The 16,729-nt window shown below is 44.9% G+C and overlaps 1 protein-coding gene across 6 annotated transcripts in view; it reads left to right on the forward strand.

Annotated features, from left to right (window-relative positions):
- The window catches only part of ACTN1 (actinin alpha 1), an 85,877-nt gene that overhangs the window by 55,809 nt on the left and 13,339 nt on the right, over positions 1-16,729 (forward strand). For 3 of the 6 annotated variants that reach the window (XM_058806827.1, XM_058806829.1, XM_058806831.1), the window contains exons 7-12: positions 4,102-4,183; positions 5,809-5,894; positions 12,565-12,657; positions 13,770-14,000; positions 14,539-14,686; positions 15,277-15,427. In XM_058806827.1, coding sequence (XP_058662810.1) covers positions 4,102-4,183; positions 5,809-5,894; positions 12,565-12,657; positions 13,770-14,000; positions 14,539-14,686; positions 15,277-15,427 — 791 coding nt within the window. Of the gene's footprint in view, positions 1-4,101; positions 4,184-5,808; positions 5,895-7,218; positions 7,305-12,564; positions 12,658-13,769; positions 14,001-14,538; positions 14,687-15,276; positions 15,428-16,729 lie in introns of all 6 variants that reach the window. The other 3 variants (XM_058806828.1, XM_058806830.1, XM_058806833.1) reach the window with 1 other exon arrangement.

The following is a 16,729-nucleotide window of genomic DNA, read 5'->3' on the forward strand; positions in this document are numbered from 1 at the left end:
TGCAGTGGATAGTAGGTTAGAGATCCACCTCAAGTTCTCTTCCAGCTCTAGGGAGCAATTAGTGGCATCTCAGTTGTGTGTGCCTTTGGCAATGCTGTGTGTGTTTCTGTGTATACACATACACAGAAATCTATGAGATAAAGAGGTGAAATCATTCCAAGCTGCCCAGAGTTCTGCACTGTACTTCTTGTTTGGGCAGCATTCTTCTGCAACTTGTGTTTTCTGCTCTGTCACTGGGGCTGTGTCTAGGCTACAGGCCTGCATTGGCAGTGTGTACTTGCAAAAGGTAGCCAGCCAGTGTATAGCCACATGTTTTCCCAAAATTTTGCAACTTCTTCTGTCAGCACTCTTTTGTATTGAGTTTGTTCCTGGCTATTTTTCCTATTCTAGCTATATTAGGAATAAGCACAATTCTTTTCTGCATACAGGCACTGCCTAGCTGAAGTTATTTGTGTAGTCTAGGCCTCAAAACAACAGGGACAAGTCCAGCTTGGTGTTGGTGATAGCCTGACATCCCAGCTAATTGGTTAGATAGTTTCTATTTAGTGCAGATCTGTCTGCTATTATTCAGCTCACTGTGGATAAGGTCTTGGGATTCAGCTGGTGGTCTGCAAGTGAGAGATATGCAGAGGATGGGGTTTCCCTTCCTCCTTTTACCTTCACTGTAGCTCAGCTGTGAGCTACGTCTAAGATACTTCTGTCAGTGTTGACAGTGATTGACTGCTGGCTCTGACACCCCCTCATATACCACAATATGTATAGGACTGTGGTCTGTGTACTGCTGTGTTATATGCAGATATTTCTAAAAACATGAATTTTGGATTTCTTTCCCAGTGTCTTCAGTTCTGGCAGATATAATAAGTGCTTGCTCTCTCTGAATTTTCCTTCCCCTCCATCTCCTTTCCTGATTGCTAGTTAATAAATAATGTTTTTTATGTTACATTGCAATAATTGCCTTGGCAACCTTGTGTGCTGCAAGGATTGGAAATAGCTGGAGGAAGAGAGGAGTCCCTGCCTGAATTAGGGTTGAAAGATGAAGAGCTTTGATAATCTTTAGTCAGCAAAAGCAGAGAATGAACCAGGTTGGTGTCTGTCTAGGGCAGGTTTGCTGTCTGCCACCACTAAAACAAAATACCTCCTCCATGGTGAAGCTATAGATTTCCTTGTGGCTAGCTCAGCTAGAGTCTGGCAAGTTATTGTTCCTTTTCATGCCTCTGCCACTGCTATGTTCATGTAAATGGAATTGCAACCAAGACACCTCCACAGCCTCATCTGGGTCAGTGCTCTTCTGGGTGTGTGTTTCAGCTGTGGAAGGAATCAGGGGACAGGTGGCTTGTCTTTTGTTTGATCTGCTGTGTTTGGGTCCCTAAAGTGTCCCTGCAGCTGGGGTGCTTCAGTGTGAGGCTTGGAGCTGCCTGGCCAGTCTTTATTACCTTGCCCCTTTTCATGGGCATCAGCTGAAACAGGTGATTTGAAATAATGATTAGCTGGTGTACAGTAGGATGGAACTGAAAGTGGTGGAATTGGGAGGAATTTCATAGGGCTTGGGGCCCTAGTCTTGGAAGAGCCCCAGGGAGCCCTAACTCATGCACGAAGAAGTATCATTGTTGGAATGAGCTGCTCCACTGCTCTTGAGGGGTGAAGGTTTTCCTGCTGGGAGCAGAGTCTTGCTCACGTGTAGCTCTCTGCTCATCTCCAAGCTAGCCTTGGACTTAAGTAGCTTGCTTTCAGTAGTGCTATCTTCATTTTCATTCCCTAAGAGATATTGTGATCACACATCTTTCTGCATTTGAAGTTGAAATCTGCTGGCTTTATCTAGGTGAGTCTCCAGTTTCTCACACGTTAAAGATTCCAGCCCTTCCTTTGGGACTGCCCAAGCTCAGTAAGTTTTCCTATCAGGAAACCTCTCCCAGCTTTCAGCCAAAAATTTCTTTTTAACCTTTGGCAAGAATGCTCCTGGTGTTGTTACTTGCAAACTGATAGGAAAGCTATCTGCAGGGAGAGATTTGCTCCTCCTTTTCCTCCAGGAGAGGCTGGCAGATCTTCACGCGGCTTGTTCAGATGGATCTGTGCTAAGGAGGGGTTTGTGTTAATACTAAACACTCTGTCAGGGTGTTAATAACCCTGATGGTCACGGTCAGCATGGGGTCAAATTTGCTACACAGTGATGACATTTCTACAGAAATAGAAAAAGGCACATGTACTAGGGGAAGACTGGCAGGGGAGCTGCCACTTTGCATGCTCCTGCACTTGAATGAAAGAAAATCTGTTATTTTTTTTCTCTCTAAATGAAGCTAGGGCCGTGTCTACACTCAGTGAACAAAGGAGGTTATATACCACCTAGTCTCACCTCCTCAGATAAGGCTTTTGCTTATGCTGTGGGTTCACAGAGACACACCAAGCACAAAAGACAAGTAGGTTGGAATTGAAGTGGTTCCTCTAATTCCATGGCATGGGATGGTTCCTTGTAGCTGGAGAATAGTAAAAATCCACTGCTCAGCTCTGAAGAGATGGATGTAGATATATCTGATGTAGTCACCATTCTATAGGAGTGTAAGATTTGACACTATGTCATACTGTGACAGCTGCTGGCTTCATCACAGAATGCCTGTGCAACATTACCTTGCTTAATATTGACTTGTTCCAGTGGATTTAATACAGATAACTGTCTGTTTTAGTGGCCTTTCTGTGTGATTTACTTTGATAGGTGAAACATTGTCTGAGAGAGACATTCACCCAAAGGAATATGTTGCTGATGTTGGATGCCAGCCTAATACGTGCTTGATTCCTAGGGAAATGCTGCAGGAAACTGCTTTTCAGAGCAGCTCAGTTTCCTAGTTCATGGAGGCTGTAATCTGAGGGCTACATAATGACCAGTGCCATAAAGGAAGTTTTATTCATGCCCTTACCCTGTCTGCCCAAGCCTGCCCAGCTTCATCTTTCCTGCTGGGTGTGTTCAAAGGAAGCTGCCTGTTGATTAGAGTTGAGGCACAGCTTAATCTTCCAAGTCAGTGCAATAAGCAAAGGCACATGGTTCAGATAGAAAATAAACAGAACATGGGTGCTGCTCTAGAAAGAAGGTGAAATAATTTTACTACCTTTTTCCTGGTTTTTGATGTGGGTCTCAGTGGGAACAGCACAAATGACAATATGGAGAGTAGCACCCCATCTTTCTTCCCTCCCAAAAGACACCAAACAAGATGGCTGAACACTAGCAGTTTATGCACAACCTTTCATCCAGTAGAAGCCACATGTCTCAACAGCAGAAACTGATAAAGCAAATGTCATTTGTCACCTATGAAGTGGATTGATCCTTCAGAATAGTGAAGTGTCATGGTTATGCAGGAATATAGGAACAAGTTGCTATGAGAATCTTACACAGGTTGTCAAGTGTCTTGTTGCTGATTATTATGTTTGAATGCTGGACACAATTTTCAGAGTCTTTAATTTTCAATTACATTTGTTTTTCATGTTTCTGCAATTTAAAATCTGCAGAAGGTTTATATAGAAAGGAATAGAAATGTACTAGGGAAATTACAAGACATGCAGAGGGAAAAGCCATACTCAAGGCAAAATGGGTACTTTTATATGTATTTATTCTGTAGCGATTTGTTGGAACATTTCTCTTCCTCCCACTCAACTAGTGTTCAACAAACTGTACACTAGCTAAGGACAGCACCCGTTGCAGATGTTGTTACTATTTTAGTATTGCTTAGATGTTCTAACAGATACACAGCTCTGCAGTTCTTTAAAATGGAACTTGCAAACCCAATATAAGCATGAGATGTAAATGTGAGATGTGGTCTCATCATTTACTATCAGTTTGATGTGAAGCTAACATTATTTATAACTAGGTTCAAGACAAAATGCATTGTTCCTTTTTTTTTTTGCAAGTGCATAGACTGTATGTTGATTATCATACCAAGAGTCTCCAGGCTCTTCTTTCAAAAGGAAGCCAATTGTTTCATCCTGCTGCATGAGGCTTCACACACAATTTTTGTCTGGCAAGCACAGTTACCTGAACCAAAGCTCTTTCTGAGAGAAATGCTGTGTACCTTGTTAAAAGTTGCTGCTGACACTCTTCCTCTGTGTCTTTCCCAGGATGATCCTCTCACTAATCTAAACACAGCTTTTGACGTGGCTGAGAAATATCTGGATATTCCGAAGATGCTGGATGCAGAAGGTAAAGTACACTCCAACAGCTTTTAACTTGTTTTTTCTCAAGAAATTTTCCACTTCTTCTAGGTGGAGTCCTTTTGTACAAGATTCCAGTAACCTCGGAATGTTCCCTGCTTGACTGTGTAGTAAATGTATAGGGAAAAAGTTAAAATGGAATAATGAGTCACATATTCTGCTTCCCTCTTTCTCCTCTGTCCTTGTCTTTCGAGTCTAGCGTGGAGATCTTAGCTTGGGGTTGACACACAAGGCAGAGATGACTAACACCTGTCATCTGCTGACTGAAGTGTTCCCTTTTAATTATCAGGCAAAATACTGAGTTAGTGGATGATGTAGGCCCGTGTCCTTTTGCTCCAGGGTTTTTTTTTTCTGTGGTCTTTCTGACATTGCTGGTATTTTTCCTTCTGAGGGCATGATATTATTATCATTATTATAGACTGCTTTTTCTTGACTACTCAGAAGTGTTTGGCATGAAGATTCTTCACTGACTGGGTCTGGAGACCAAGACAGAATTCTGTGTTGTTCAGAGATGCTTTTGGTACTGATTACAACTGCATCCCTGAGGCCACTGGGACAGCCAGGATTACTTTTCAGAGTCTTGTCAGGACCAGCTTGGCAACAGATTTTGAAGACTGTAACTCTGGAGTGCAAACAACAGCCTGAAATAGTTCTCTGGTTGTTGGCTGTTTGCCTAAAGCCAGCAGGCTTCAATGGTAGAAGCTGTATTTCAGACTAGAGTTGGATGGGGGAAGCAGTTAAATGTTTTTGTTAAATCAAGGAGTGAGAGGAGCAAAGAGGAAAGGTGGGAATAGGACAGCCAAACCCAGTGAACCTGTATTTTAGTAACTAGGATGTTCATATTCCTAGGAGGTATTTCCCATCCCCAGAGATGAGTTTTGCTTTCCCTGCATTCATTATGCTGAGGTTAAAAAAAAAACTGAGGTTTCCAGTAAATTCAAACGTTTCCTGCCATTCCTTAGGAAATACAGATACCTCCAAAATAAGCGGATCTAGCTTCAGATCTTAGCAAAAGTAGCAGTGATGAAGAGGGCCCCTGGCAGGAGTTCTCATTGCTCCTTACTGATCTCTCTCCTCCCTCATGGAGTCAAGCTAATGTGCATTCCTCCACACCATTAATTCTGATCTCTGGAGGTGTTGAGTTTCCACTGAAACTAATGAAAGGGCCTTTTGAAATTCAAGCCATCATTGTGTTGAAATGGAGGAGGGAATGGAAAAGAAGGGAGAAAGTATCTTTCCAGAAGAAGAGAACTGCACAGAGGAATTGCAATGTAATATGTCTATAAAAGTCATGTCAGCCTGATGCCAGTTTGGGTTGATTCAATCCACCAATCACAGTAATGTTCTCAGGACAGGGAAGTGCTGTGACACAAAACATGCTGATGTATGGCTGCCTTAGCCTGGCCAGACTCTGGAGGAAATTGTATGATGAGGGAGGGGAACCAGAAGGGTGATCCTGGGTTCTGAGACACACACATCTCCTGGGGAAGCGCTGTGGAATCGCTGTGACACGCCCGCGCCGCAGCAGGCCTCCTGAACACTTGTGGTTCTGCTCCTCCTCTGCTTTCCTCCCATCAGTTGATTATGCTCTTAATGTGAGGTTTTTTTTGACAGACATTGTTGGAACTGCCCGTCCTGACGAGAAGGCCATCATGACCTATGTTTCTAGCTTCTACCACGCCTTCTCAGGAGCCCAGAAGGTATCGCAGGATCCCAAGCTCCCTCCACAGAGCACACCTGCTGCCGTTGCTAATGTCCAAACCTTTTTTTCTTTCTCTCTCTCCTCTCTAGCTACGGGCATCTTTATTATTATGTTCGTGGTAGAGTTGGCTGTTGGTTCAAAGTGGTGCCCCAAATACAATACACGGGGCAAGGAAGCCAGGAATCCCATTTCCCTCTAGTCAGCAGTACTTCCAGTGGCACTTAGGTATGCCACACTTTGGCACACATGCAAATTTAAGGGAGTGGGGAGCTCTGCCTTCTCCATTTGCCTTATGAACTGCTGTCCTGGACTTCTTGATCCTGGTAAATCTGAGCTAGGATGCTTGGTCTTACAAAAAGTAAAGACCACCACATAGATGCTCTGCCCAGCAGGAAACTGCAGCCTCCCCCCATGGGAAATTACACAGATACCTGTTCACTTTTTTTTTTGTCTTTTCCAAAGATGGAGAAACAAAGCTGACTGAGGTTTTATGAAGGGTTTAATGAATGGCCAAAGCTTTGCCTTATGTATGCTGCAGGTTCCAGCACCCTTGCTTTAAGGTCTGAACTTGCTGCTTTGTCAAATTGTGCCACAAATTCAGCCCCAGTTCACCTGGGGCTTATAAAGCAGGTCTAACAAGTACATCCACGGTGGTTTTGTAAACAGAGCATTGCTTATCATGACAGAGATGCCTGTTTTTGTTCATTTGTTTCCTTTTTTCCCCCCTCTTTTCTCATCCATGTTGGAAACCAGGCAGTTGAGTCCTCGCTACTTCTGGCTTAGCCATTTTCCTGTTGGTAATGGAGTCACTTAAGGAAAACATTTTGTAGGTGAAACCTTGTACACATCTCTTGCCAAAACCAAGCAGCCTCCTGTACTCGAGTGCCGTAGGAACAGGCAGTGCACGTTGCAGCAGAGCAGCTCCTGTGTAGGAAGTGCACTGCGTGGGAAGGCTCTGATCTCCAGCTCCTTGGCGTATGAAGGGCCTCGAGCGCGGGTGTTCAGATCTCCAAACAACTTGTTTGCATCCTTGGGCCGGGCCCCCAGACTGCAGCTGTGAAGGTGCAGAGCCCAGATCCTCATCTCAGGAGCCCCCTGGATTGGGGGGTAGGGAGGGGTGCCGCTTTGAGCCACAAGCCAACACTGCTAGCCACCTTCTGGTCCGAATTCCCAGCTCTCCGCATGGAAATCTGTTTGGCCTGTCCTGCAATGCATGATGGGAAGTTTTCTCCCCCTCTCTCACGCCACCCATGATTGTTTTGTTTTATCCTATGTGCTGCTTCTTACTTTATCCTTTCAACCTCTTTTCCTTCTCTGCACAGATATTATAGGCACGCTAAGGCCGGATGAGAAGGCCATAATGACCTATGTCTCATGTTACTACCACGCCTTCTCAGGGGCACAGAAGGTGAGACTTTACTGCTAACAACCCCTCCCTTCACCCCGCCCTGCCCACCTGTCCTCTCCAGTGAGGAATGCCAGACCCCCGTCTGCCCCAGGGTGTCTGCAGGGCAGCCAGTGCATCCAGTGATGCATTTGGATATGCCATCTGTAATCTTGCTGGAGAAGTGATGTAAATGTCCTTTTGGACACACTTGAGCTGCTCCTTCCCTCCTGTCTCACAGCACAGCAGAGGAGAAAGCATTAGGTAAAGCTGGCATTGGAAGATGAATGGATGTTTGCTCTGACAGAGGCAGTACCCTTTCAGTAATTAGTGGGCATTGTCCTGACGAGGCAGTGCACCTCCAGAACTACCACAGTCAAATCTGCCCACTCCAGGAAATCACAGCCTGTCCCTCTTGGGCTGCCATCCTGCCTTCCACACTCCACTAGATCAGTGGTCTTTTCCTAGGCTGAATCATCCGTGAGCTGGTTACATAGCACTTTTGTGCTCCAGCCATGAAGTTCATTTTTACCAGGCCTTCAGCTTTCCCAAATTCACTTCCATTCCTTGTTTCTCCCTTGTAATTCTCCTGTTTCCCAAACCACCTATATGTCTTTTTATCTTTCCTCTACCTTGCCCATTTCCATAGCTTCAGGCCTTCCTTCTTCCTCTGATTCGTCTTTACTCCAAAGTCCTTTTGCCTGACATCAGGATGTTTGGAACTAAACAGTTGCAGATCACTTTTGGGCAAGCAATTTCCCAGCAGTCCTTTGAATGAAGGAAAAAGGTCAATTCTTTTCTCCCATGTCATTACCTGCCTGGGCTGTGGCCCTTCCACAAGATTACTGCTAATTTCAAATAGGAGACTTTAGATCAGTAAAATCCAAAATTCAAGACTATGTTCTTCATGTTACAGACAGGCCTTTTCTATTTGAAACACAGTCTTTGTGTTGCCCAGCTTGAGGGCTAATCTGACTCCAGAAAGATTCCATCTCTTTTGTTCAAAGCAGTGCTGATGGTCCCAACATTGATTCAGTTTCCATGCTGATGCTGGCTTTCAGAGGGTAAATGCAAGCAGTAGTTTCCAGGGAGCAGCTCTTTAGTTCAAGCTTTTTGTTCTTCGCCCAGTTTCACATAAATTACATGATACTGTCTTGTTTCCAAAGAACTGGGAATGTGTCCCACGGCAGTGCAGTAGACTTGCCCATTTGGCATAATTGGTGTAGTCATGACTTTTCCGCTAGGATCCTGTGGGTTTTTGTTCAAAACACTCAAGACCAGTCTGCAAGCTCCAGCCAGCTGATACTTGCCCAGGAAGACTGTAGTTTCAGAAATCATGCCAGTCTCATGAAAAGGCCTGATTTTTGCCAGGTGCCCCTGAGGGACTGCTCCATGCAGTCTGCTTAACCTGAGGAGCTCCAGATGAGGAAACATCAAACTACAATATGAGAGTTGTAGCCTGCTGTAGAAACAGCCATTCCACTTACCAATCTCTTCCTTTTCTCTCTGCACCTATTCCATGAGTTGGAAACCTGTTCAGCAGGTTCCATGCTCTGATCAGCAATTTATGTGGATGCTCAGTGTGCTGGGATCACTGAAAACAGTCTTCTGCTTGCCTCAGGACCTGAACCACGTAGCTGGGGCAAAAACTACACATGAAGTTTCTTAGTGTTAACATTTCAATCTCACGTAGTCCAACAGGCTTACAGTGAAGATTTAATACATTATTCATTTTTTAGCAGTCCTAATGGGCCAGCAACTCAACTGTGCCCTGGCAGGAGGGGCACAGCTCCTTTTTGGAGCTGCCCTAGTCATAAATTAGCCAGCTGCTAAGTGACATAGATTCAAACCCACAGGCAAATGCAAAGTGATTGCTGAGTACAAGCCCCTGCCCAGATGTTACTGTGTTGCCACCTCATGCAGGGTTAGATGACTTACTGTGGTATCACTCAATTTTTCATCCAGATTTTTCATTACTGCCACCAGGCCTGAAGGGAGAGTCCCATGAACTGCTTTCTGCTTCTTTCATTCTCTTATCCTGAGCCTTTGAAGGTACAGGGTCCCCAGCCTGACTTGTGTATGTAGATGGCTGCTTTTTCTCTATGCCTTTTTTTAAATATATATATTTGTAGGTATACTTGCTTTGGTTGGTTTGCTTGTTTTCTAACTGCTTCTGACTTTCACACTAAATGCATGCTACTACTGGTTGGCTTAATATTTTGTAAACGTGTGGCAATTTCTAACTAATGTTTTACTGTTTTATTAAGAGATTGTGTTTGGTGTATAGTATTTTGGAGTGGTCCTCTGAGGCCAGAGGACAACAGCAGCAGCCAGGCATCTTCCCCTGAGGCTAGAGGACAGCAACAGGCAGGCATCCCTACATAGTGCACTGTGGGAATGCCTTCCTTCATGGTCCTCCTCAGCAGAAAGACTTGGATCCATGAACTAGAGAGACTGCAAACTCTACACCTATCCTCAGCAGTTCAAGTTATGGTTGAGAAGCACAGAAAAGACAAAAGTCAGATAAATTGCTGCCATTCAGTTTTTCATTTTGATTCCACCAGACAGCATGTGCATCGACACAGCAGCGTGGTATCAAGCAAAATGAGCTTGCCTTCCCCAAGACTCTGAGTGCAAGCAGTACAGTGTGTCAGCACAGTGCTGCACTGAAGCTGATGAGCTCACACAGGTTCTCTGAGAATACAGGTGTGCAGCTTCCAGAGCCCAGGATTCTGCATCTTCTCAGTGCAGCCCTGTGCCTTGTGGGCATCTTGGCTTTTTTGGAGGTAGCATGAACATCCTAAATGCATCGTTGCCTTTAGCAGTGTGGGGAAAAAGCCAAAACAGCTTTTTCCACTGAACTAATGAAGGTGTAGGGGGAGCTGCCTTGGCCTCATGTAAACATCTTGGTGTGCCACTCTTCTTTTACCTGAAAGTGTTTCACTTTAGTTTTGAGGTTGCCATCACTGTGGATCAGCTCATTAGCAGTAGTGTGGAGGGTATTGTGAAGGTTGCCTGAAAGCTCTGGCATACTTTTGTCCTACCGTGCTCAGAGCACAGTGTAACGTGTCGCTTGTGATATTAATGGTGACTGTGGCCACCAAGAGCCTTTCCTGTGGCTGCAGCAGCAGCAGCACACTATTGCCTGGAGCAGTAGCAGTTCCAAGGCAAGTACTGGTAAAGAAAGCCTCTACACTCCTGCCATTAGGATAACACAAATAATGTCGTAACTGCTGACATTCTTGGGGTCTTTTTGTTTGGACAGTTGCTCAACACACATATATACACACACATATTTAAACTTGGGCAGCTGGAGAAAGTCTATCATCAGATACATGTAAATATGCCTCAGTGGAAGGGGATCCTGCCTGCACAGCTGGCTGCTGCTGCAGTGAGCTCATGGGGTATAAAAATAAGAAAGTTAAATGAATACCTCTCCTGGAGTGATTGAGATAAACATTAGGTACTGCCAGTTCCCTGCAGTCACTAGACATATCATGGTAGGGCTCTAGCAATGTCTTTTTGCCATACTATTTGGTCCCATGTCTATAGTTTTCTCTGAATATCAGAAACCACTCCATTAGAGTACAAACTTTAGTTAAAAATAGGTCAAAGTACAAGCTTTCTTAAATGTAACCATTGTTTGCACTTTTTGCAGGTTTCTTTTTAAGTGAAACTGCTCCTTTTTCTGTACAGGTCTCTCTGATGTGTTTTAAATTAGCTGATAATCTGTGTAACTCATAGCTGGTCCACTTTAGTGAAGGGGCAGATGACTGAATAGATGTTTTAACAGCTCCGTTTCATTCTACAAATGAATAAGATTGCTGTGTCCCCTGGGACCTTAGCAATCCATACATCACTGTGTAGCTATGACTTTATTGCTATTCTTGCTGCTTCACATCAGCTGCAAAATTTAGAGTTTTTTTCTCAAATGTCCTTGAAGATTGAATAAACAGATAATAAAAGGTCTTTTAAAAATAGAAAAAGGTTGAAATGTACCAGCTATAAACTCAGCAAAACTTATTTTGGCATCAGTTCTAAATGTAGTTTTGAGGCAGGACACAGCGTTCATAGTTGGTTTGCTGTAGTGTTGGCCTCTCCCTCATTTGCACTCAGCCTCTCTAAGGAGTAGTTCTCCCAATGGGGCCCGTGGGTACCTGTGACACCTTCCCCAGGCACCAGGGTCACAGCTGCACTGTGCTGAGAGGGGTTTGAGGCATCCCCTGATGCATCACAGGGGCATCTCCTCGGGCTTTGTGGCATGGCACACACCATGGGTAATGATAAACGAAGCTGATGACCCCCAGATACATTCTGTGCAAGGATCAGCCTGCTTGTATGTCCCCCATGCCAGACACTGCTTCTGAGTTCATAGCAGGGATTTTTCTGATCCTTACTTTCCAAATTCGTTTTCTGACACGTTGAGCTCCCTGCAGAGAACCAGGTTTTGGTCTCACAGTGGAGAGAAAGAAGGAAAGAAAAAAACTCCAAACCTAAATAGTAGCAGTAGGATGTTTTTTTATTGTGAGACTTGTTTTGGAAGAGTAAGCAGAAAGATCACCCAGAAAAGTGGGGGGAAAAGAAATCCTCTTCTCAGCTGGATCATAAGACTCTGAATATATGGTAGGTGTACACTTCACCATGGAGGTGGCCCTGTAGTCAGTGCCAGAAATATAGTGAAAACTGGAAGACAGTTCTGCTGGGCAGAATTTAAGATTAAGTGGAGTATCTACCATTTTATCTTCCAAACAAAATTAGGAGTTTTCTCGTAAGTCTAGGGTGTGGCTTAACTCTGTTTGGGTAGTTCTTTCCTGGGGTAAAAGTATGGAGACAGTCTCATCAGCTCGACATTACTCTGTTACTGCTGTTCCAGCTCAGAATGCTGGTGTGGGGAGTGGAGATGGCAGCAGAAACTCTACCTGTCTTTGTGAAGAGGTAGCCAGGGTAGTAAGCAAACAACAAGGCCCTCTTACAGAAGCAGCTCCAGAAAAAGCATAGAAACATTGGTTGTCCCACAACATATAGGGTAGAATCAGTACAGCTGAGAACCTCTGAAGAAGGGAATAACCAAATCATTATAGAAGGGAAAAACCAAATCATTGTAGAAGGCCAAGTGGAAAGCAGAGAGGTCAGGACAGATGTCTCAAAGTGCAGATAGGTTGAGAGAGCTAAGGGTAGGAGATTGTACCTGCAGGTATGTAGCAGGAAGCTAAGCTGCAGGTTTTGGTTTCGTTGGGTTTTTTTTCTCATTTTCCCCTTCTTCCATTTTTCTTGTCTTTGTTAGGCGGAGACAGCAGCAAATCGGATCTGCAAGGTGCTGGCAGTCAACCAAGAAAATGAACAGCTCATGGAAGACTACGAAAAATTGGCCAGTGATGTAGGTGTTGTTTTCTGAGTGGTGATATGCAGAAAAGAATTGCATTTAATGCTGATAAGTCATCTTGGGGAGTGCTATTGAACCACTGCTATTTTCCCTAGAAAATTAGTTTTTCCCCTTCAAATTAAGGACCAAAGTTACCTTTAAGACAATCTACTTTAAAACAAAAAGTTTCCACAGAGAGACATTGAATTTCTCAGTTTATTTGGAGCCAACCCAGAAATGCTAAAATGGAAGGAAAAATCAAGTTGGTTTAACTTGAATTTGTCAGGACTATACAAGATCATTACATCTTTCATACAACTTGTATCTTAATATACTGTAGAAGTCAGGAGTTGGATCAGAGAATAAAAATTAGTGATACTTGAAGAAAGAAATATGCATTTACTGATAATGGAAAGAATGTGTCAGATAGAAGCTGGAGGCTGCTTTTGTTAACTGAGAAGGCTGACAGACTGACAACAGGGAAATTACAAGAGACCAAATGTGGACTGGAGTATGTTTGTGGTAGCTAAGTAGGGAAAAGATGGACAATAGAAGGGAAAACAAAACTCATAAGCCTGGTTTCAGCCTAATCTGAAAAGCATAGGGCACTTCTCCACTCACACTCTAGACTGCCTATTGCATTAGCATTTTGCCAGCTCTCCAGATGGATTTGTTATGGAGGTATATTCAAGGAGCAACAGTGACTTTGAGGAAGCTAGAGTGGGAAAAGTGTAAGGCTGTACTGAAGGCAAGAACTTGATTTCTCCTGTCAGATTCTTCTGGAGATAAGATGCTTACAGCATCTTTTAGTTATGCAACAGTCCACCAAAATTCTTAAGGGCTTTAACATAATGGTTTTGGTCCTGCTTGTGCAAAAACTGTGCCTTGAGCATGTTGGATTGGCACTGCTGCAGCTAGCAATACTACTTAGTGTGGAAGGGAATGTGCTGCTCATTAAAAAAAAGTACTTCCAAAAAAGCTGGCCAACTTTCCTTTATGAGCCCTGCTGGTGGCAGAATCTTTCTGACAGCAAACATAAAAGTAAATGGTCCCTTATGAAATCAGAGCAACACCTGCAGTTTCAGCACAATTTTCAGTTCAATGCTTCTTGTCATTGCTCCTCGCAGCTGCTGGAGTGGATTCGTCGCACCATCCCCTGGCTGGAGAACCGGGCCCCAGAGAACACCATGCAGGCCATGCAGCAGAAGCTGGAGGACTTCCGTGACTACCGCCGCCTGCACAAACCCCCCAAGGTCCAGGAGAAGTGCCAACTTGAGATCAATTTCAACACCCTGCAGACCAAGCTGCGCCTCAGCAATAGGCCGGCCTTCATGCCCTCCGAAGGGAAAATGGTCTCGGTGAGTGCGGGGGACTGCTTCTGTATACCCCAAACATGCCTAAAAAATGAGAACTCCTTTCTGCCTGTGGGTGGGCAGAGAATGCCTACCTTCATAGTGACATATTCTGTGAGAGGAACCCTGAAAAATACAGATCAGGGAGGCCATGATAGGAGAGGATCAAGTGATTGTTGCTTCCCTGTGTCTAAATCAGACTCTGAGACTCTTCGCAAGTTGCATGTCTTTATGAGATGTCTCAGTGGCTTTTGTTCTGATTCAGAAACGGTTGAGTTTTATTAAAGTTAGATGTAGGGGAACTTTAAAACTCCAGAGGTGTTTAAGAGGCTTTTCTTCTGCAAAGGGTTGTATCCTGGGCTTCTAGTCCTGCTTAAGTCTGACACTTTGTCTCCCTGACTTGTCTGCAGAGCCCTGTGAGATGAAAAGCCCATGCTCACTCCCTCCCATCAGTTGGAGCCATGTAGCTCACTGAGATTAATGCTGGTGAACATCTTCCCTCCAGCTTCTAACTTGCCTTTCCTTCTCATGTTTCTGTCTGTAGGATATAAACAATGCCTGGGCTGGCCTTGAGCAGGCTGAGAAAGGCTACGAGGAGTGGTTATTGAATGAGATCCGGAGGCTAGAGAGGCTGGATCACCTGGCAGAGAAGTTCCGGCAGAAGGCATCCATTCATGAGTCCTGGACAGATGGTAATGCCAACCTACATGCTTCCTGTAGCCTGACACAGTGCTGACTGTTGTGTAGGGAGGAGGAGATGGATTGTGCATGGGTCCTTCCATGAGAGTTTCCTCTTGAGAAGGCTAGATTTATTTCTTATTTTATTAGAAAGCAGTGTATGGAAACCAGCTTATTCTCTGTTCTGTGTCATGCAGTCAACATTAGCATTTCCTAACTGGCAAAGTGAGAACTTTGGCTAGAAGAGAGCAGCCACAGAGCAGAGGAAAAGTTCCTGTACAGTAAATGCTGATTTGGCTCTAACAGGATCAGCATAACCCATTTTGCACATACTAAGACAAGTCCAGTGTAAACTGTGACAGTGCTGGCTTAAGCTACATCATGTGCCCTTCTGTGTTGTTAATGGCAAACTCACACTTCGTGGTTTGAAAGTGAGCACTGAGCTTCTCTAGGCCAGCAGGCATGGGGACAAGCCTCGGGTGGGCCAGCTGGAGTGAGGCCAATGGCCTTTTGAGGGCCCTCGAGGGTGCCTGGGTGGCAAGAGCTGGATTTGGCCACACCGGGTCCTGTCCTTCATTCTTGTGTCCTTTGGCTCCCTCCCCAGGTAAGGAAGCAATGCTGCAGCAGAAGGATTACGAAACTGCAACCCTGTCGGAGATCAAGGCCCTGCTGAAGAAACACGAGGCCTTTGAGAGTGACCTGGCTGCGCACCAGGACCGCGTGGAACAGATTGCTGCTATTGCACAAGAGCTCAAGTACGGCACCCCAGCCACATCCCATCCTTGGGGCCAGGGAGGCTAGTCAGCTTTGCCCTCTGGAGAGCAAAAAATCCATCCCCATACAAAAATGCTGGGAATTCCCAGTGTTTCCAAACAGTATCTAGGATACTGCTATCCAGTATCCGGACACACCAGAAAAGCAGGCCAGAAAATGGATGAGCTGTGGGTGCTGTTGAGGAGGAGGCAGAATTATACTCCTAAGCCAAGTTTCCATCCTCTTTCAGTTCATTATGCTGCCATGAGCCCTTTCCTAAAGAGTCTGACCTGCTGCTGGCACATGATGCATTTAAGACTTGTTATACTGTCATACTTCTCCAGGAACAGAAGGAAAGAGCCCTTTGTGGTCTCATTCATTCCCCCACAAGTACCTGCACTGTGTGCATTCTGTTCAGCATTTGCTGCAGGGCATCATTGCAGCAGATCAGCTCTTTCCCTGCTTCACTCCAGCTTGGAAACCTTCAGCTCCACTCCTTTTCCTGGAATAATACAGGTTACCAGGAGAAATCCTGGGGGGCTCATCAGGATTGCTAGAGGTACCAGGCAGGCAAAGAGCTAGCAGCTGCAGCACAGGGAGGTTTTGAAACCCTGCATGTTTCTTGGCAACAAACAGTCTGAACTACTTGGTTTTGACTCTGTTTCCTATTTTTGAAAGATTTATACATCACACTAGCCTATCTGGAGTCTGGGCCAAGATCAGTCCTCTTGGGTTGAAGAACTGTTTTTCTCTAAAAAATTAGGATTATTGGATCAAGATCATTATCTGCTTTAACAACAGAGATTTACAGAATTGCTCTTTTCCACTGGAGGATTGACCTTGGAACAGGAGGAGGATTCAAGGCAATCCTCCATGTCAGTAAGATTAAAACTGAGTCTGTCTAGTCAGCAAGCATTACCTGACCTGCCACTTCCAAAGTGCACACTGCATGTCAGCCAAAGCAGCTGCAGCTCTAAGAGCAACAGGGAAGACTGAGGCTTAAGCTGTGGGAGAGGTTATTTCTTTTCAAGTGTGAGAACAGCAGGCTCTGCTCATGTTGTAAAAGCCATCCTCCATTTCAGCAAAGAGGCCATGCCCTGAAATATCATGGCAGAGCTCTTTTCTCCCCCAGAGACACACAGAGATGCAGAGGGCGTGGAGGAAGCCACTGCAGCTACCCATGGCAGGAATATTTGGGGCCATGGCATGTTGCCCTCCTTGGCTGCAGTGGTCCAGCACAGGTGTGTTAAAGGTTAGGCTTTCAGGAGGAGTTCTTTCATCTGCAGTGCTGGCTTTGCAGCAAA

The sequence above is a fragment of the Ammospiza caudacuta genome, chromosome 6 (assembly GCF_027887145.1).
Source record: "Ammospiza caudacuta isolate bAmmCau1 chromosome 6, bAmmCau1.pri, whole genome shotgun sequence".
Classification (NCBI taxonomy): Eukaryota; Metazoa; Chordata; class Aves; order Passeriformes; family Passerellidae; genus Ammospiza; species Ammospiza caudacuta.